The 20951-nt window shown below is 49.7% G+C and overlaps 2 protein-coding genes across 2 annotated transcripts; one reads left to right on the plus strand and one right to left on the minus strand.

Moving 5' to 3' along the window:
- Positions 1-4000: 4000 nt before the first annotated feature.
- Positions 4001-5664, minus strand: LOC141919152 (uncharacterized). The gene is given in 5 exon segments (XM_074814177.1): positions 4001-4140; positions 4303-4380; positions 4642-4705; positions 4770-5484; positions 5486-5664. Coding segments are annotated over 5 exon segments (1176 nt in total).
- A 7824-nt stretch (positions 5665-13488) lies between these two features.
- On the plus strand, positions 13489-20067 carry LOC141919153 (SITS-binding protein-like). Its single transcript, XM_074814178.1, is given in 6 exon segments — positions 13489-13526; positions 13807-13898; positions 13901-13942; positions 15450-15571; positions 16346-16522; positions 19894-20067. Coding segments are annotated over 6 exon segments (645 nt in total).
- Positions 20068-20951: the final 884 nt, after the last annotated feature.

Genomic DNA, 20951 nt, shown 5'->3' on the forward strand with positions numbered 1-20951 from the left:
AATGAGCAGCTGTCTCTGAGGGGGAAAAGGATTCTGGGGCAAGAGTTAGCAGGGCTTATTGACAGGGCTTTAAACTAGATATGAGGGGGGACGGGGAGATAACTGGGCATGTTAGGAACAAGCTCAAGGGAAGCGTGCCAAAGCTTGAAGGCTGGTGGACTGGTGAGGGCTCTCCCTCTGCCACTTCATTTGAGAGAAGGGAAAGATGTTTAGGAACCGTGGAAGCACTTGAGAAGGGTCTGGTAGGGAATGGGGCCCATGCTCACAAGAGGGTATTGGATTCACTAGCTCTTCTCAAGTGCATCTATACCAATGCACCAGTATGAGCAACAAACAGGGGGAGCTTGAGGCCATGATGCAGCACGAGAACTATGACATAGTAGCTATAACAGAAACGTGGTGGGATGCCTCACATGACTGGAGTGCTGCAATTGATGGCTACAAGTTCTTCAGAAGGGATAGACAGGGAAGGAGAGGTGGTGGAGTGGCCCTGTATGTAAGAGAATGCTATGACAGCTCAGAAATCAAGTATAGTGATAACGGGGTTGAGAGTGTTTGGATTAGGTTAAGGGCCAATAGAGCAGATCTTGCTGTGGGAGTCTGCTATAGACCCCCCAACCAAAGCAGTGAGGTGAAAAAGCTTTCTACAAACAGTTGGGAGAAATCTCGTGGTCACTTGCCGTTGTTCTTGTGGGGGACTTAACCTCCCGGATATCTGCTGGGATCACAATACAGCAGAGAGGGAACAATCCAGGAGGTTCCGGGAATGTGTGGAGGATAACTTCCTCATACAGCTGGTGAGTGAGCCGACCAGGGGAGGTGCCCTCCTGGACCTGCTTCTTGTGAACAGGGAAGAGCTTGTGGGGGAGGTAAAGGTTGGAGGCCATGTAGGGTGCAGTGATCATGAGATGATCAAATTTTTGATCCTTCGAGAAACAAAGAGAGGAGTTAGTAAAACTGCCACCTTAGACTTCTGGAGGGCTAACTTTGACCTGTTCAAGAGACTGATTAACAGAATTGCTTGGGAGGCTGCCTTGAAGGAAATGGGAGTCCAGGAAGGCTGGACATACTTCAAGAGCGAAGTCTTAAAGGACAGGAGCAGGCTGTTCCCGTGTGCCGAAAAACAAGCAGGCGGGGAAGGAGACCAGCCTGGCTAAACAGGGACCTTTGGCTGGATCTCAAGAACAAAAGGAGAATCTATCGCCTTTGGAAGAGAGGCCAGGTCTCTCATGAAGACTGTAAAAATGTAGTGAAGTTATGCAGGGAGAACATTAGGAGAGCCAAAGCGCAGCTAGAGCTCAGCTTGGCTACAGCTGTTAAGGATAACAAAAAATCTTTCTATAAATTTGTCAACAGCAAGAGGAGGATTCGAGAAAATCTCCCTCCCCTACTGGATGCAGAGGGAAACATGGTAACTAAGGATGAGGAAAAGGCTGAGGTGCTCAGCGCCTACTTTGCCTCAGTCTTTAGCAGTGGAACTGGCTGTTCCCTGGACACCCAGCCTCATGAGCTGGGAGATGGGGAGGGGAAGCAGAATGAGGTCAGCACCGTTGAAGAGGAGGTGGTCAGAGACCTGCTACACCATTTGGATGCACACAAGTCTGTGGGACTGGATGGGTTACACCCAAAGGTGCTGAGGGAGTTGGCAGATGTGCTCGCCAAGCCGCTGTCCATGATTTATCTGAAGTCATGGCTAACTGGGGAGGTCCCATTGGACTGGAGGGTGGCAAATGTGACACCCATCTACAAGAAAGGCAGGAAGGAGGATCCAGGAAACTATAGAGCTGTCAGTCTGACCTCGGTGCCAGGGAAGGCCATGGAGCAGGTCACCTTGAGTGCCATTAAAAGTCATATAATGGACAACCAGGGGATCAGGCCTAGACAGCATGGGTTTATGAAAGGCAGGTCCTGCCTGACAAACCTGGTCTCCTTCTATGACAGGGCGACCCGCTTATTGGATGTGAATGTTGTCTACCTTGACATCAGTAAGGCCTTTGACACCGTTTCCCACAGCATTCTCCTGGCGAAACTGACTGCTTGCGGCTTGGATGGGCGCACGCTTTGCTGGGTAAAAAACTGGTTCGATGGCCGGGCCCAAAGAGTGGTGTTGAACGGAGTTAAATCCAGTTGGCGGCTGGTCACGAGTGGTGTCCCCCAGGGCTCGGTTTTGGGGCCACTCCTCTTTAATATCTTTATTGATGATCTAGATGAGGGGATTGAGTGCACCCTCAGTAAGTTTGCAGATGACACCAAGTTGGGTGGGAGTGTTGATCTGCTTGAGGGTAGGGAGGCTCTGCAGAGAGACCTGGACAGGCTGGATTCATGGGCTAAGGCCAACTGTATGAGTTTCAATAAGGCCAGATTGCAGGTGCTGCACTTCAGCCACAACAACCCCCAGCAGCGTTACAGGCTTGGGGAGGAGTGGCTGGAGAGCTGCCAGTCAGAGAGGGACCTGGGGGTGTGGATTGACAGCTGGCTGATCATGAGTCAGCAGTGTACCCAGGTGGCCAAGAAGGCCAATGGTATCCTGGCTTGTGTCAGAAATAGTGTGGCCAGCAGGGACAGGGAAGTGATCTTGCCCCTGTACTCGGCACTGGTGAGGCCGCACCTCGATTACTGTGTCCAGTTCAATTTTGGGCCCCTCACTACAAAAAGGACATTGAATCACTTGAGCGTGTCCAAAGAAGCGCAATGAAGCTGGTGAAGGGTCTGGAGCACATGTCGTACAAGGAGGTTGTTTAGTCTGGAGAAGAGGAGGCTGAGGGGAGTCCTCATCGCTCTCTACAGCTACCTGAAAGGAGGCTGCAGAGAGCTGGGGATGAGTCTCTTTAACCAAGGAACAAGCGATAGGACATGAGGGAACGGCCTCTAATTGCGCCGGGGAAGGTCTAGACGGGATATTAGGAAACTTTTCTTTACAGAACGGGTTGTTAGGAGTTGGAACGGATTGCCCAGGGAGGTGGTGGAGTCCCCATCCCTGGAGGTGTTTAAGAGTAAGGTTGACTTAGCGCTTAGGGATATGCTGTAGTTGGGAACTGTCAGTGTTAGGTCAATGGTTGGACTGGATGATCTTCAAGGTCTTTTCCAACCTAGACGATTCTGTGATTCTGTGATAACTACAAATAGACCTTTTTCCCAAGTTGTATACCTTTTTTCAGCATCTTTAAAGATACGAGAATAAAAACCAATGGGCCTAACAGGACCCTCTGGACCCTTTTGCCACAAATGGATGGACAGTCCAGTCTTGGCCAACCCCCATTCAATTTCAACTGGATCTGTTGGGTGAATTGGACCCAGGGCTTGACAGGCAGTCGCTTCAAACACCAACAGCTGTAAAGCCTCGTTATGGACTGGAGTCCATTCCCACCAAGCTCTCTTTCACAATAAATCATACAACGGCCTAGCAATAATTGAAAATTCAGGAATGTGATTCCTCCAAAACACAAGCAACCCTAGTGCATGCTGTAAGTCTTTCTTTGACTCTGGCATCTTGATCTGATCGAGAGAGGAGAGAGTATCCGGTGGGATACACGTCATGCCTTCCTCCCACCAGATTCCTAAAAATTTTACCTCGCTTGAAGGCATTTGTGTTTTCTTAGGTGGAATTGTCAGCCCTATACTTTCTAGATGCGTGATGATGTCCTTCTGAGTTTCTCTAACTTCTTCTACCTGACTCCTTCCTATGAGTACATCATCTATGTATTGATAAATCTTCACCTCTGCTTTTCTGGGGATTGTTTCCAGCTCTTGCGCTAGAGCATGGTGAGCTAGTGTGGTAGAGTGCTTGTATCCTTGAGGGAGTAGTGTAAAGGTGTACTGCTGTCCTTCCCAGGTGAAGGCAAAGCGATCCTGGTCCTCAGGCTGTAAAGGGACCATAAAAAACATATCTTTGACATCAATTGTTGCCATGACAGGGTGGGATTGTTCCTGAATGGTTGCTATCAATTCAGCAATGTTTGGTACAGCAGCTGTTAGTGAACCTGTGTTGGCATTGAGCCTCCTATAGTCTATTGTCAATCTCCATTTGCCATTTGGTTTTTTGGACCAGCCATGCTGGAGAGTTGAAGGGGGAGTGAGTGGGGACCACAACCCCTTGTTTTCTCAGTTCTTCCAGAACTGGTGTAATTCCCTCCCTTGCTCCTAGAGACAATGGGTAGGGTTTAACATTGATCACTTTAGAGGGAGGTAGGGTAGGTGCCGCTTGCAATAAACGCACCTCTGTGCCCAATGTTTCAGTCAATTGCCTGATCTGGGGAACACCAAAAGACCATGAGTTTCCCTGGGTGTCCCGCCACTCCCTACCCTTTAAAACATCTATACCTAAAAGATTCATCTGAAAAGATCCTATGGCCACCATGGTGTTGACAGGGTTTTCCTCTCCTGGTAACCATAGTGTCACCAGAGTCATAGGTACTGACTGTGTTTTTCCCAAGGCATTTAAAACAATTAGGTTTCTAGATGGAATTGAGATTCCACATTGTTCTGCTTCGGTCCGCGTTAGCACAGTGATTTCTACCCCAGTATCAATCAGAAATGTTACCAGTCTTTTCTTTGGTCCTACAGCAACAGTAATCAATAAATCCCCTTTTGTGTTGCAGGTGAGTTGTCTTACAAACATCCATCCTCCACCTCCCCCCTCACCTTTGGGGGGCGGAGGGTCTAGTTTCCCGCCACCTACTTTTCCCCAGTCAGCTCCTCCCAAGGTCTATCAAGGGTGGAGCATTAGGGGTTGGTCTGAAAGTGACCCTTTGTCCTGACCATTTCTGCACAAGTTGTTCTAATTTTTGAGTCGGGAGTCCACCCATCAAGTCCCGGGGAATGCCTTTCTGAAGCCCTAGCTGCCACAGTGCCTGTCGAGTTAGGGGCCTCTCTCTCCCAGAATTGTGACCTCGGGGTGACTCCGAGCCTTGGCCCTTCCTCATGGATGATTGTGGCCCACTAATTTGCTCTGCAACCCATACGAACCTGGTTTCGGTTCTTTGGGACGATCCACCAACAGGGCCATATTTTCTCCCAAAATTAATCAATTCCTGGGCTACCTCTCCCCATGTCCATACTTTCCTCCCAGGCCGTCGATGGTCAGGGGTCACTATCCCCTCCAGAGCGGCCATCATTCTTTCTGCATTGGGAGTGTTCTGAATCTTCCCTTGTAGTTGAATGCCAGTGGGTTTCACGGAGTCAGGAAGTGCTCGTATCAGGGGAGTCATCCTCTCTGAGTCCACAGGCATCATCATCGGGGAGCCCTGGTTGGGCTTGAGCTCTCGATCATACATCATCTGGAAACAGGCTGCCTTCTGCACACTTTCCACTAACTGATCCACTGTACCTGTTATGGCAAGGGGATCCCCCCTCTCCAAGGGGTTCAGCCCTCCCGCCCAGTACGCAGCTCTCTGAGTCAATGACCACGGGGATCGGCAGTCACCGGTAGTTAGAAACACACCCAGACCCCAAAATCCTTCTGTTTCTTTCTCTGACAACAAAATTCCCTCCTGACAAGGACACTCTCCACACATACTCTGTCTCCGATTCTTTTGCAGTCCTTGCAAAATCTTGTCTCAGCTTTGCCAATTTGGTTGCTGTAAATGGGTCCTCTTTGGTGATAACGTGAGGGCAGTTATCGCTATCGTCCTCGTACACATACTCTGTTTTAACCAGTGGATACATATGGGGAAGGCTTTCTACGGTTTCTTTTGCCTTCTGCAAATCTCCTTGGACATAAATCTGCCGTATCCCCTGTCACGTCCCGCTCAGACGAGGGGGACAAGTGACTCAGATTCGCAAATCCCCAATGGAGCGGACAACAAGTCTCCAAGTCTAAACATTTATTAACTACTCACAATGTACTAATTGAACACACGATAGTTGGCTAAGTATATAGCAAGTTGTGGCAAGCAATAGAATATGCCTTGCATTGCTTAATAGGAAAGGGAAAAGAGGGAGATAGAGGGAATGGGGAAATACAGATCACCGGTCTGGGTTTCTGCGCTGCTCCTGCCGACGAGGGTTCCGGGAGGCACGGGACACATCTGTCTTTTTTGCTGGCATCTGTCTTCTTCGCTTCCCTGCACTCTCTCTCCCCAGGCCGCACCCCCCCCGCCTTCTTGATTTATACCCACTTTCCTTGGGTCCATCCCCTAGGTCGACCCACATACCTACGTATCCCATGTACAGGGAGGGGTGAGGTGTTTCATGGGATGATGTAATTAGCATGATCATGTTAGCCCTCATTAGCATATTGAGGGGTGTTAACTTTAATATGCATTTTGTGGATAATGAAGCAAAGGTCATTCACCGGACAGATGGCCCTTGAAGTTTTGGCCAGGTGCACCAGAGCAGAGCCGTCCTGTCTTCATAGGGCTCCCTCCTCCAGCCCCATATTGTGTTATTCGGGCAGCCTTATCAGCTTCGACCTCCACAGAATGCACCCTGTGACTCATAGTTTTGTCTTGCGAGTGTTTGAGGCATTTCTTTGATCAGCCTCAACTTTTGCTTTCTCAGGCTGTTTTTCTTAGTTTCTCGCAGGCCTGGTTTCTCGTCTCTCACATCCCCTTCTCCAAAAGCTTCACTTCTGCCTCCGCCAGTGTATCCGTTTCCCTCAAAAGTTGCTCCCTCAACTCATCTTTAATATTATATTTTGATTCCTTTCCTCCTCTAGCAATTCTTTGGTTTCCTTCAATTGTTTCTGCAAGGTCTGGATGACCCTCTGCAGAGAGTCTATTACAGTATCAGCTTGACAAGGCTTCTGCTTTCTCTCTGCCACCACAGCTGCCAGACTCACTCCTAACACTGCACAAATTATAGCTTTTCCTTTCCCCCTCCTAACCTTAGCTTCCTGCTGCAATACCCTTATCCTATCCACCACCCTCTGCAGTTGAAACCAGTGTTTTTTCGCCCAGTCTTGTCCCTGAACTGAGGGGCGAGACCAGTGTGCCTCCAAAAGATCATCTAATTTACCTATGCCTTCAACCCGTGAGGACATCATCACAAGCATCGGCTGCCTTCTGGGCAGCTATTCTTTTTCCTTTTCTTAATGCAAAAGGGGATTATCATCCTGAGAGGGTCACACCTTAATGTCAAATTCCCCCTTTTCTCTCCCAGGAATCCAGACCTGAATCTAACACAAAAGCAACTCAAAGGGGTTTTCATCCTGAGAGGGTCACACCTTAATGTCAAAATTCCCCTGCTCATGCTCATTCTCAAGTGGTCACACCTTATTCAAACACAAATGCTCACTCTTCCTCCTGTTCACTCTCAGGAAGTCACACCTTAATGTAACACAAAGGGGGTTATTTCATCCTGAGAGGTTTGCATCCAGCACAGCAAGGTAGTACAGCACTCTCGTCTGTAGGGATCTTGTCCGTGACACCAATTTAAAATGTCCCGATCCGATATTGGGGAGGGTTCTTAAATGATCCCAAGAGCGAGATTAAGACACAAACCAGGTCAGATGCTGTACAACCTTGTAAACTTTATTGTACACATAGCTGGTAATAGCAGTAGGACAGAGAGAAAAGAAAGGAAAAAAGTCAGAATCCCTAAGCAATCAAGTGGTAGAGATGCAGCAAGACTAATTACCACCACCACAAATCCAGCGACATCCTGTTGGCTTGATGCAGGTGATGGTGTTCCAAGCTCCAAGCTCTGCCAAAGTCTCAGCTCCAAGGAAGGATGAGATGACAGGGGTGAATAGCGTGCTCATGAAAAAGGAGTGCCCCGCCCTTTTATTGTCCCAGTTCCCACGATCTCTCCGAAGAGTCCACCAATTTCCAGGGAGCTCATTGTAATACGTGCCGCCCCATGGTCCCATGCCAGCCTGCACGTCTTCCTCATCCCGATTTAACTTCGGGCGGATGTGGTGGTCCGTTGGGGACAATTTGTCTTCTTCAGAGCATATTCCTCTGTCAGCAGGATGCCGAGGCCAGGAAATGGGGGTGGTGTGACAACAATGTTTGAGACGGATAACACAGTCCCTTACACCTGGCAGCTGGAGAGAAGGTTCTCCCCACTGATCCCTGGCCCTTTTTGGGTGGACATCACTGTCCCCATCTCATCTTCCAGTTTTTGGTGAAACCTGCCTCATCCTTTCTCCTGATCCTGGATCTGATCTTTTGTCCCTGCTCTGGAGCCCCTGCCAGCAGCTGGGAGATGCTTGTCCCGATAGAATGGACCCATTTTCCCCTCCATCTCATACTGGATATTGCAGCAGCTGAAATGAAAAATTAATCCTGAAGGTGCCTGTGGGAAAGGACCCTCCAGGGGCTTATTTGGGTCACAGCCAAGGATTTGCCCGGTGGTTTCAGCAGTCCTGAGACCCTCCCAAAGAGCAACATCTCCCGGGGTGAGTAGTGTTTTTGTCTTTGGGTTCAGGGCTTGGAGTTTTGGGGGCTTTGCCTGCATGTAGAATGGGGAAATGCTTTGAAATCTCTATTTTTTAATAGCTTGGCAGCCAACAGGTTCTAATATTGCTTGTAAAATCCAGGTCTCCCCTGATCACCCTCAGGCAGGGGGAGGACTGGTGGGATGAGTGTGTGGGGCATGGGAATGGAGATGGAAATTCCAGATTTCTGGAGTTTTCTGCACTGGTGGGGATTGCAGCTGCTTGCCTCTGCAAGGGTGCTCTGCTTTTGCGTGCAAGCAGCACCCCTTTCCACAGCACCCCCTTCTGCAGCCCTGGAGGTGACCTGAGGGGGGCCCCAGCAGCTCATTTAACATGAGGTAGAAACGGGGAGAAAATCCTCCAAAATACAGTAATAGTAATAATAATAACAAAAAAAAAAAAAAAAAAAAGCCAAAGCAGCAGAACGGGGAGACTTAGCACTGCCACAGCTTTCTCACATGTGGATTCACAGGTGTGTAGCAAAGGCTCAACCAGAGCCATCTCAATAACTTTGCAAAAAATCCTTTTAAAAACATTTCCATAGAAATGAATGCTTACAAAAATTATTTTCTTAATTTCCTGCCTCTCTTTCTAATGTCACTATCCAAGGATGTGTGCAGCCTGCAGGGGAGCAGGGTGGGAGGGAGCACGCCATGTCTCATCTTAGATAATGCTCTTGGGTTTGTTTGGATCAAGTTGCCTTGGCTATAAAGGTCTCTGATGTGCCCAGGAGGAAAAACTACCCTGGGGAAAGGGGAGAAAAACCTGCTGCCCGAGCCAACAGTGGCAAAATAATTGGGGTTTGAGTGCTCGGTCACCGACAGCCACTTTTTGGGGCTGATAAAGCATCTTTTTCACCTGCCTTTAGGTCAAAGAAATGCAGCTGTGCCGTTGCTGGGGGGCAGTGGCGGGGGGATGTGACTGGTGGGTATGCTGAGCTGGGCAGGGGCAGCACCCAGCCCCGGTGGGTGCTTGGCCCCAAAAGGCAGTGTAGCAGCCGTGAAGGAGGCGGCAGCGGCCGCAGCAGCCTGGGACGAGGGGGACAAGTGGGTCCCACCCCATGAGCTCACATCTGCGGGTGGCCTCTTGCCCGGTTGGAGCTCTGGGTGCCCGTTCCCTCAGGCGAGGGCGAGGGCAGCACCGCCGGACCGTGCCTGCAGGTAATTTCATTCGCTGTTCTGTGCATTAATCAAATAATTTTACAGGCAAGAAAGAAGGGGGATGGAAAACCAGTGTTGCATTTCCCCTCCGCTCTTTCTCTAACCACCCCTGCAATATTTTTTCTGCACCCCAACGGCTATTTACTGCTGCCTTGCAAACTGAGATGCAAAGCTATGCTACTTCATGAAACAAAAGCCAGAAGGGCTACGGAGACTTGAGCGCTGCCTTGTTTCCCCTCGGCTGCTGCCCCATCTCCCCTCCTGTGGCTCTCAGCCACGTGTGTCCATCTCTGCGTGCTGAGTGGATGCCGCTGGCCATGCCAAGGGGCTGAGCTGACACCAGACACATGGTTTGCAGTCAAGCTACCGTCACAGCCAGCACCAAGCCTGGCAGAGGGATTTGCCGAGCAGCAGCATGTAGAGAAAGGCTGGAAAAGAGACTACTCTTACCTCCAGATTACTGCAAAGAGAAAAGACTTCTGGCTTAATTTTAATTTTTTTTTTTTTTTAATATTTATTTGGAGCAACCCAAGAAGAGGGTTTTTTTTTCTTGTGCTGCTGCAGGAGAGGAGAGAAAGAGTAGCTGGAACATCCCACCACCATCGCACCTTGCCACTCACCCATCCCACCTGCCAAATCCCCAAGGCCGCTTGGATCTTGGGCTTCAGGGAGATGACAGAGCCCTGGAAAGGCACCGTCGGCTGCCTCAGCATGGCCATATTCTTTGCCATGACCATCAGCATCATCTCCTGGCAGGTGCTGGAGCACTCCCCGGCGGGAGGAGTGGGTGCTGCGGGGCTGCGCTGGCGGGATGCTGTGGCAGCGCCAGCGGGGGGGCCTGCTGCTGCAGGCACTGCCGACAGGGCGGACGGTGCCGGAGATTGTGGTGGGCAGTGTGCCGGCTGCAGAACCCTCGCCAGCATGTGACCGCTGCTGAACCCTGCTGCGCCCTGACGTGATGCTGAAGGTAACAGTGACCCCTGTGCCTGTCTCTGAACTGTGGCGTTTGGGGTCAAACGAGCCAAAGCAGGGAGGATCTGGCCTGACCACTCCATTTCCCAGCACAGTTACGGGGTTGCACCATGGCCAGGGGCACCCCATCTTCCAAAGTCTCCAGTAACTGGAGGGTCCCAGGTGGGAAAAGGCCCTTTGGAAGGTTCGTGCCCTGATGCTGAGCTCCCAAACCACCGAGGGGCTGTGGCTGCCTCCTCCTGATGCCGCATTGGTAACCCCAGGGTAGGAGAACTGTATTTATATAGAGACTGAATAAATAACTGTGTAAGGTCACAATGTTGGTGAGAAATGCGAGGAGCTCAAAGGTCTCTTCCAGCCACAGACACAATGTGTCAGCTCTCTTGGGATGGGATTAAGCTATGTCGGCTGCTGCAAAAATTTATGGGGGTTTTTTTGTATCCTTCCCAGTCTTGTCCCTCAGTTAAATAAAAACAGACTCTGAAGATGAGCCTTAGGGAGAGAAAGGAAAAAACCTCATCAGACCGTGGTGACATGTTGTGGTGAGCCACTGGGACAGGCACCGAGTGGGATGGGATCCTGCAGGATGGGGAATTTTCCGCTTTAGCTGTAAATCGCCTGTTGACATCGTTGTGGGCTGGTGGAAGGTGTTGCCTGAAGACAACCGCTGTGCGTGGGGCTGGTTTTCCTGCTGATATCAATCTGGGGTGGTTGAGAGGATGAGAAAAACAGAATAAGTTTTTCTCACTTTAAAAAAACCCAAAACAACAAAAACCCAAACAAAAAAACCCCAAACCCCCCAAAAAACAAAACCAAACATTAGAAATTATGATCCAGTGAAATTTAAGAGTTAAGAATAGGCTTTTTTTCCCCCCTTCTTTCCCAGCTGGTGTAACTAGTTCAGCTGACACCTGGTACAGCTATTCTGAGCCTCCAGGGTTTCCACTTTAATAATTTACATCTCCTCTCGCCACCCCTTAATGAGACTTAACCTCTCTCTGCCCCCCCGGGCTCCAGAAGCACTGCCTGAGCCGTGGGGTCAGGGTTGGGGTGAATAAAACTTGGTTGGGTTGAGCTGGGAGATCATTGGGTCGCCCTCTCCCCGTCCCAGCATCCCTCTGCAGCCCCAAATCCCCAGGATTTTGGGGAAGCCTGTCCTCACATGTGAAGTCATGTGGGATGCTAAATCCTGCTGATCCCCTGCTTTGGCAGAAAGGGGAAATTTTTAGAGTCTTTGAAGCAGAAATTGATGGTTTCTGAAAGGAGGAGGGCCAAGGATGGGGGTGTCCCCCGGGACCAGCAGCTTTCGGAGATGGCTCATTGTTCAGCTGCTCCGTCAGCCCTATGAGAAGTGCCCCAAATACCCCCACTGATCTGCTCTTGCTGAGGGAAGCACTTTTTATCATCAGCCCTCAGGGAAGAGGGAGACTTTGTCTTGAGGGAGAGCAGAAAACCCACAAGTTACCCCGGGGACACTGTAGGGCCATCAGATGAGCGCTCAGGATGGGGTTAAAATCTCCCTGTGTGCACGCAGCTGGGGAGAGCTGCTAGTTCAGGCTGTAAACTCATCCCAGAAACACTGAAGAAAGTAGTTAGGAGAGGTTTCTTCCTTTTCTTTTTTTCTTTTTTTTTGAAAAAAAAACCCAACAAACGGATTTTTTCTAAGCTGGGTTTGTGAAAGCGCTGTCACTGCAATTTAAAGCTGCTGCCTTGAATTTTCCACCTCCACCATCACTCCTGTCCTGCAGCGACAGACACCTGCAAAGCCTCTTCTCTTAAACAGTTTTCAGCATCTTTTCACCAGCAACTCAAAACCCTGTTAATTTTTGATAATCGTGGTTGGGAGCAGAAATGTAACCAGGTGGGGTCTCTGATGCACAGGGTGTTGTGTGCGGGTGTTACCAGGTTACTAGGCTGCTTCACAGCAATTTTATTTTATTTAAGTTCACCTATCTAAAACTGGCAGCCTTTGGGGAAGATGTCCTGTGGGTTTTTTATTTTAAAGGAAACCATAATTTTTAAGCTATAGTTTTTCTTCCTGCAGTGGGATGTTTATATTCCTCCACATGACTGCATGTTGAAAGCAGACCCGTGAGGGGAAAAGGAAGAAAACTTGTTGTCTTTGGCTTTAATTAGCCTTTAATTAGCAAATTAAGGCGTGGTTTTGTTCTTTGAGGTAAATAAAGCATGTATCTTGCACTTCCGATTCTTGTTGCAATTTTTTTTTCTCTTCCTACTCTTACATCATTTGGTGACTTTCATCAACTGCAGGCTGAGGAATCAAGCAGTTAGGCAGAATTTCAGCATGTTTTGGTACCTGGAAGCCTAGCTCCTGTTCTTGCAGAGCAAAAACTTAAATCCAAGTATCTTCTCCTGGGTTAGATGTGGAAAGCAGAGTGAGCACCCGCTGCTTTTTGCATAAAACACCTAAATCTCATGGGGTTGGGGTTTTTCTTCCTGGGAAAAGACCTGTCCCATGACTGCTCTGACAACACTGGAGTAACACGCAGGGGTTTTGCCTCTCTAAGTGCAGCTACTCGTGTGTTCATCCTCACCCCGAGGCGCTTCCCCCCGACCTGAGGATGCTCTCTTGGCTGCAGGATTGCATCTCCATGGCCAACATCTCCTGGTACGGAGGGGTGAGCATCTGCGCCCAGCGCTGGCCGCTCAACGGCGCCAAGAGCCCCGCGCAGTCCTTCATTAGCAGCAACTTCAGCAAAAACCCCGCTGGCTAAAGGCCTGTTCTGGAGAGATACTTTTTACAGTCAACAGGTAATCACGTCCTTCCCTGTCCAGGTCCTCCCTGCAGGCCATGTCCCCCGGGCCACCCGCATCGCAAGGAGGTTGGTGCTTTAGGTTTGGGGGACCATGTGGCCAGGGCTGAGGGGGTGGCTGGGCTACCCCTGCTGGCCTCGTGGGTTTTGGTGAGCGTGTTCCCACCAGGGTCGGTGTTGCCATATGAGAAGCAGTAGCAAGACGATGACTACAGCCCAGAGTGTGGCTGTGCTGCCGTCAAGGTGGGCCACCCAACTGTGGTCCTCATGAGAGCAAGCCAGAAGGAAAGCTTTGAATAGGGGATTTGGGGAGGAGGAGGAGGATTGGGGTTGCCAAAGTCAGCAGGGCAGGCGCAGCGCATGGGAGTGGTATGGGGGAGTGCTGATTTCCCTCCAACGGAGATGCCGAGTTGTTGGAGAAACCCATATCTGACCACAGCGATGGCCAAGACAGACAGGCGTCGGAGCATTTTGTGTCCTGCAAGCCATCTAAAGACATTGGGTTTGTGCTTGTTTCCCCCAGAGCCAGTCACCTCCCATTCTTTGTCCAGATGAGCCCGCTGCACTCGGACTGGAGCCACGTGGGGCTGAAGGGGCTTATTCCCTCCGTGCTGCACTAAGCTTCTTAGGCTACAACTTCTTCATCCCCGATGCAGTAGGTAATAATTTCTTTTCTGCCTTTTCCCCTATTTCTGGCTTTGCTGCAGAGGGTTTTGCAGCAGTTGCTCAGGCAAGAGGAGCTCGGGAGGTGTGTTTGCACCACCTGGCTTAGTTGGGCTGTAGGAAGGCTCGAAGCACTTTGTTCCCGGTACCCAATTTTCTGCTGCGCTGACTTCGATTGTTGAATGTTACTAGGGAATCGGCTGAGGAACTGAAAACAAAAAAACATGTTGTAAATTTTAATAGGCAGCCCCAGAAGCAGGCAGGTCTCTGGGGATTCGCAGAGAGCTGCCTCGACTGCAGGCGGTGGGCAGCCTGCCACCTCCCGCGGCTTTGCTGGAGCTAAAACCCACCCAGCAAAGGCAAGGAGGGAACACACAGCCAAGAAACTGCACACCCAGGCTCCAGGGTGGGAACTAGATGTTCCTAAAACACCAGCAGCCCTGCTCCAAGTTTGCATTTCTGCTCAAAAGCACAATGGCTTGAGAAATCCTGAAATAAAAATGTTATAAAAGTTTAGAAACAATCCTTTGACTGGGGCCAAGCAGCTCGTTTTTCCTCTCTTCTTGGAGGTGACCAGGTTATTTGTGTTTAAAACATGCCCCAAACAGGCAGAGGCTGCAGGTGAAATGTCAGACTGCAAAGACAGCCCTGAAAAAGGGGGTTGTTGGGCAATTTTTCAATTTGGCCTCTATTTTTAGCTGGTTTTCTTTAGAAAACAAGGCTGAGGCAATCACAGCATACCGGTTCCCTTCCCAAAGAGACACTGAACCCACTGGTCGTGGCATTTGGTGCTGGGGTTGTGGCCCATCGGGTTGGGTCACCGCAGCTCGGGGCCACTCCAAATGGGAAAAGCCTCTGGAACAAATGGGGCTTTGGCTGGTCTGGGTGAGCCCTTGGCATTGGGGTTCTTGTGCCATCTCTGGGGGAAGCTGGGCCAGATTTTGAGCAGTGGCTCCTAAGGACGCTTCAGCCCCAAGGGCTTCGTTTTCCTTTCCCTGTCCCATCCCATCCTCTCCTGTCCTTCCCAAGCCCCTCTCTGGTATTTCAGAGGGGAACTAGAATCCCCTTCCACTACATGTTTCTGATTAATTAGTTAGCAATAATCTGCTTCTCCACCACTTTTCACTATGAATTTGAAGGGATGCAAATTACAGGAGTATTTTCCCATGATGTTTCATCTTTGTACATCAAAGTGGCAGGAAAATCCAGCATTTTCCCAATGTTTTGCTTTGCATGAGACAAATCCCTTTTTACAACGTTCTGCTAAAATTCAGAAACTCCTGAGACATCCTCCCCAGCACATCTGGTCTTAAAAGGGCCAGGGGTAGATGTCTGATCCACATTTGCTGATGACACTCAAGGAATAAAAACACAGGTGGGGAGGATTCAGCTCCTCTGGCAATGGGGTGAGGTGTCCTGCCCGCACAGAGTGCAGGTCATGTGGGACTCATCCCACCATGAGATGCCCCCAGGCAGCTTCACTCAGCTCCTTGTCCCCGGCAGGAGGGAGCCTGGCCGGTGACATCCCAGAGGACCCGGAGCTGTACATGCAGTGGCTGCAGATCGTGATGTTCCTCCCCGTGATGGCCTTCGGCACGCCGCCCTGGCTCTGCTGCAACGCCTGTGTATGTGCCCCCATTCCCCACAGAGGAGGACACTGTCCCTCGTATGACAAACACTTCCAAAAGCCATTAAGGTCCCTACTGGGGAAAGCTGAGGCTAAAAATCATTGTCCTCTTCTTGCTACCCCCAAAATCCTGCGCTCTGCCCCAGTACCCAGATCGCTGTATGCGTTCAGCAGTATTTTTGCTGCAAAATTAACGTGAGTTTTTTGTGGCTTTAAACTTCATGGCTCTGTGCAACCATGGGGCTGGTATATGCAATGCCTGTAGAAGTGACAATAATCGTCATGTGTGTCTCCTTCCCTTTTGCTGCTGGAGTTGTTTAATTATAGTTTGATCAAATAGTTAATGTCTACAGTAGGGCGAAACCTGCAGATTCACATTCAAGATCTGTTTAAACAGTTGGGGGCACTTTTCCCAGGGATGTCCCCTTTAGGGCAATAAAAGGGGAGAGCGTGTCTTAAGACTGGGGACACAGGGGGAAACGTCATTAAATGTCTTTGCCAGCAACAAAAGAGTTTGTTGCTTTCGTTAGACACGAACACCCCGGCGGATACCACCTGCCAGCGGCTGTCCCTGGCTTTTGCACCTAAATGGGAATAAATCCCCTGAATCAGCCCTGTTTGCACCTTGTTAGCTGTCATTACTTGATCAGGACATTGCAATTTGGTAATCTCTCTTCCCAAGGGAATATATATATTTTTTTCTTCTGCTTGCTTTGCTGTTTATTGGATGAAGGACTTGTCATGGGTTTCTTTTTCTTCCCCCACCCTGCAGGTACTGAACCTCACCCGGCAATGCATACAGAGGCACCGGGATTTCGTTGTGCCACTTCTAAAATACAGTGAGGAATGGCTCAGTTCCAGGTACCCTATCTTCTGGCTGGCGTGGTGGCTCAGCCCCATGGATCCAACCGCTTTCACCGTAAAGGATGAATTTCTCATTGGAGATGAGGTAGGAAATGCGGGGACTGAATGTGCCCCCCAAGGGTAACTGGGGGTAATAAGGTGACCCCTGTGCTCGCCCGTCCACCCCTCTGCATCCTGCGCTCATACAGAGGTGGTGTGAAACCAAAGGGCTGAGGGGACCCTGCTGGCTCCACCAGGTTTGCCATTTATTCAAAATGAAGGGTCTATGAGACTTGTTTGTTTGTTTGCTTAATATCAGGGTATTTTTCAGTCCTTTCTGCCAGAAGACACCTCCTGACGATCAGCACTGTTCCTTTCCCCCCTCTTTTTGGGCTGCTAATCCCATTACGTGGAGCTCCAGCCCACAATAACCAAGGAGCAGCACAACATGCGCTCCTTGGTCCTCTCAGGGAGCTCCTCACACCACATTTTGGGGTCTTTCAATACAAATCAAATGCAACCCAGAACAGATGGGGACCATTGGAACACAGACCCCGAGGCCCAAATTCAGGCTCACATCAATGTCCCAGCTGAGCTCACCCATCCACACATTGCTTATGGGACTTACTCACTGGAATCCGTATTTGCGCCCCCCCCCCCCGCCCTGCCCCTGCAACTGCACTGAGGATTTGTTCAGCACAGGTGAGTGCTGCGAATGGAGCCCATCAGATCTGAGCCCATCAGATTTAGAAGGCCACAGCAAGTTAGGTGCATGCTATCAAGCTCTCTGTGGCACGTTTAAGATGGATGGATGTTTTTATCCCTTTTTCTAGTAGAGATTTAAACATGGCTGGCATCTGCTTCCCCAGAGTTTTCCCCTGCTTGTTCAGATTTCAGTAGTTTCATGCTGCAAATATTCCTTGCAGGTCTGGTGTTTTCACACTTTGGGCGTGGCTTGTAGCGGGGAGTTTCTCCCTGCAGATGTGTCCTCCTCATCCTACTGCGGCTCGCAAAGTCATTTAGCACACAGAAGGCATGATTGATGTGATGGATGGTCCTTTAGATCTAAAAGGTCTTGGAAAGGCAAGTCAGGCCTTCTGAAGAAGACTTCTCTTAAAGAAAGCTCTGCCTCATCCTTCCAATTTTGTAAGGAGACATTTTATTTCATGCGGTGGCGTCACTTCATCTTTGTCCCTCCTGCTCTGCCTGGGTGCAGGATCAACAGCTCAAGATTTTGGCAGTTTCTACAGGTTTTTCTTTTCGTTAAAAGCATAATCCTCAGATCATCCTATTGCACCCATTTTGCAGAAACGTGTCAGTCTGTCTTTACAGGGGGATGCTGCTAATCATGGGGACATCGTCTCCCTGGAAAAAGAAATCTCAAACCCAAAAGCAAAGCTCAATAGGAGTTTGTTTCTTGATTTAAGAGAAAAGCAGCTTGTGCTGCAGAGTTCTCTTTTCAGGCCCTGCCTGCAGCCTCCAACAGACATTGCAATACCTGATTTCCAAGCTTGACTTTCTGGCAACAAATCCTGTGGATTCAATTCAGAGTTGTGTTTTTCAAAGGAAAATTACTTTCGAAGGAGATTACTTTCGAAGAAGCAGCAGAAAGGCATTCTAGCAGAGAGCTCAGATAATCCAGTGGGAAGGTTTTAAAACACAAATCCTTGGCACAGATGACTTTGAGACCAGTGCTGTGCAAGCACAGAGGGAGCCAAGGCATTTCTGCTGTCCCCGTGGGCTGTAGAGCATTAGTTATACCTGTGAGCAAGCTAAAGCCTAGTTCCTGCCCCCAAAAGCTCTCGAACTGAGAATCCCTGATGCCGTTGAATCAGCCAGGGCAGAAATGTGGCCTGCGTTAGTGAGGTGAGATGCCCAGTAAAATACCGCAAACTTGTGGAGAAAACAAAAGGTGGGAGCAGCTTTAGCCTTCTCTTCCAGGAGGTGCAAAGCTCTGGCTTGGCTGAAAGCTCCTAAACTATGGTAAAATGTGGTGTCTGCTCCATAAACTTGTCAAGGCCAAGCATTTCTGATAAAACATGATGTGAATCTGGCAAAAAGCTCACCTGATTTTTTTAATTACTTGTTGCTTTTTTTTTTTTCCAAAAGAGCATGAGCCTGTGGCAGGAGAGCCCAGACAGGGGATGTTTTAACTTCCAAGCTGGTTTTTGGAAGCTGTAAGAATAGAAATGCACTCCAAAACTGGCTTTGGTGCAATTTGGAGTGTCGTTAATAATAAACTATGGAAAATACACAGGGTAGTTCTGTCCCGGTGTGGTCTGAGGCAGGACTAAGCATTAGGACGCTGGGATAAAGCTTTGGGGCATCATCCCTCAGTGCAAGCAGTGGCTGTGGGGTGCTGATCAACACGGCTTTGTGCTATGGCTGAAGCCCTTCCGCTTCTGAGTTGCACCCCAAGCTTTTCTGGGGGTAACTCTGGGCTGGAAGGGATAGCCCTGCTTTGAAATCTGACTTTCAAGCTGGGATTTGTACACTCATTTCTTCCAGATCTCGTTCACCCGGATCTCTTGGCAGCGCACGTTCAACCTGAATCAGGCTGAATGATGTATCTGTCAAATTAGCAGGAGTGCTCAATAATCTCTTCTGTCAAATGTTTGCTGACTACAGAGGGAGACAAATACCTGCTCCCTTTGAGCAGACAGGACAGTGATGCCTTTGGGTTTCTGCGAGTGCTTTTGGGATGCTGTGGTGTGGGACTGCAGTGGTCAGGGTGGTTTTGATCCCTGACCAAAGGTCTCGAAACTGTATTTAACACTGCACAGCCATATTCCAGCACTGCTTGTGAGCCAATTTCCACTACTGGGGAAGGGAATTGGACCTGACTGCTGCTGAATCCTTCCAACAGAGCATGTTGAAATGTAACAGCAGTTGCACTGATTTGGCAAAAAAAAAAAAAAATACTGGTGTGTGCTGGTTTGTAGCTGTGATGCAGCATCGCTGCTTGTCAGTGCCATCTGCCTGGCGAAAGCGGATGCTGCAAGAGGCCGGGAAGCCAGGTCTTGCTGTCAAATATATTTATAAAGGCCAGGAGGGTCCAAAAGTGCCCCCCAAAGTGTGCCAACACTGTGATGTCTCCCTGGGATGATGGTGCCATGCAGTTCAAGGAGCGTCACGAAGTGGTGCAGGGATGAGTTGACCAGGACCTCCAAAAATGGGATTTAAGGACTGATCCATAAATTTCATACCCAGTTTTCACTATTTAGGAAAAACAGATTTCTGATGTTTTTTTTTCTGTTCAGGTTTTCCAAATTATGAGCTGGATTGACTCGAGGGGCTGCTGCAGGCAGGGATGATCCCAGTCCCATGTAACCAAAGGCCAGTGCATCATCTTTTCTCATCATCTTTGTGGTTGCTTGCTTCTCCCTTCGGCCTCATGGTTTGCTGGGTGCAGGTAGCAGCATGTCCTGGCTAATCCTCCGTGCACTAAATTTCTCTTTTTTCTTTTTTTCACCACAGGTCCTGGTTGCCCCAATAACAGAAAAAGGGCAAACATGGCAAGATATCTACCTAACTGGAGAAGGGCACCTATGGATGGACATCAACACTGTCCGCATCTTTGACGGAGGCACCGTGCTCAGGAATTACTCTGCCAGCCTTGCAGAGGTCCCAGTTCTTGTAAAGACCTCCTAAACCCCCAGACTGCCACAGCTCTGGGACAGTTGACCTCTTTCAGAGCAACACTGGCCAAATGTGGTCACTCTGCCTTGAGACTACTTCAGCCTCTTTGCACTTTTCCAAGAACCCCTTTTTAAATTATTATTTCCACAGAAAATGTTTGAGTCATTTATTATTTACTGTTATTCTAAGAAGGCGGAAGTGCAGCTGTGGCACAAACATCCCTCCACACAAAATGCTGACCTCTATCATTCCAGGGCTGTCCCAGTGAAATGTGTGTGTGTGTGTTTAGGTGGGCACACCAGCATTTCCTGGTCCCTGGCATCACGCTCAAAGGTGCTTCCCCAGCCAGAGAGTGGATTTTCCAGAACAGGAGACAAAGGAACATCAGCTTATACCAGCAGGGAGGTTTTGCAGTTAAAGAAATAAGTATAGACAAGGAAAACACACCATGACAACTTTATTCATGTGTATGGGCATCCCACTTGCACAGCGGTACCTGCTTCTCACATCTGATGCAGGGAAGTCCTGGGTAGCAAGAGCCTGACTTTGAGGCTAATTGGAAAATTAGGTGAATGAGGCTGGGGACACCGGGGCCCCAGGGCCTCTCCATCCATGTTGGGGCCCTGACCTGCCCCCGGGAGGTACCCAGGTCCCCCCGGGGGCGCAGGACAGCCCCACAGTGGCCTGATGTTGCTCTGGTGCTGTCACTCGCTGCCGCCATCTCCAGAACCGCCAAGCACAGGGATTTGCCTGGGGGGGCCCTGCCACCCTGGCCCCAAGTAGCCCCCCTGGCCCCGAGCAGCCCCATTCCTCTCGGCACTGGAGGGTGCTGAGCTGGGCGGTCCCATGAGCCCAAGGCCAAGGAAATGGCTACTGTTGCTCATGGCACATAGTCT

Source organism: Strix aluco, unplaced genomic scaffold (assembly GCF_031877795.1).
Source record: "Strix aluco isolate bStrAlu1 unplaced genomic scaffold, bStrAlu1.hap1 H_2, whole genome shotgun sequence".
NCBI lineage: Eukaryota > Metazoa > Chordata > Aves > Strigiformes > Strigidae > Strix > Strix aluco.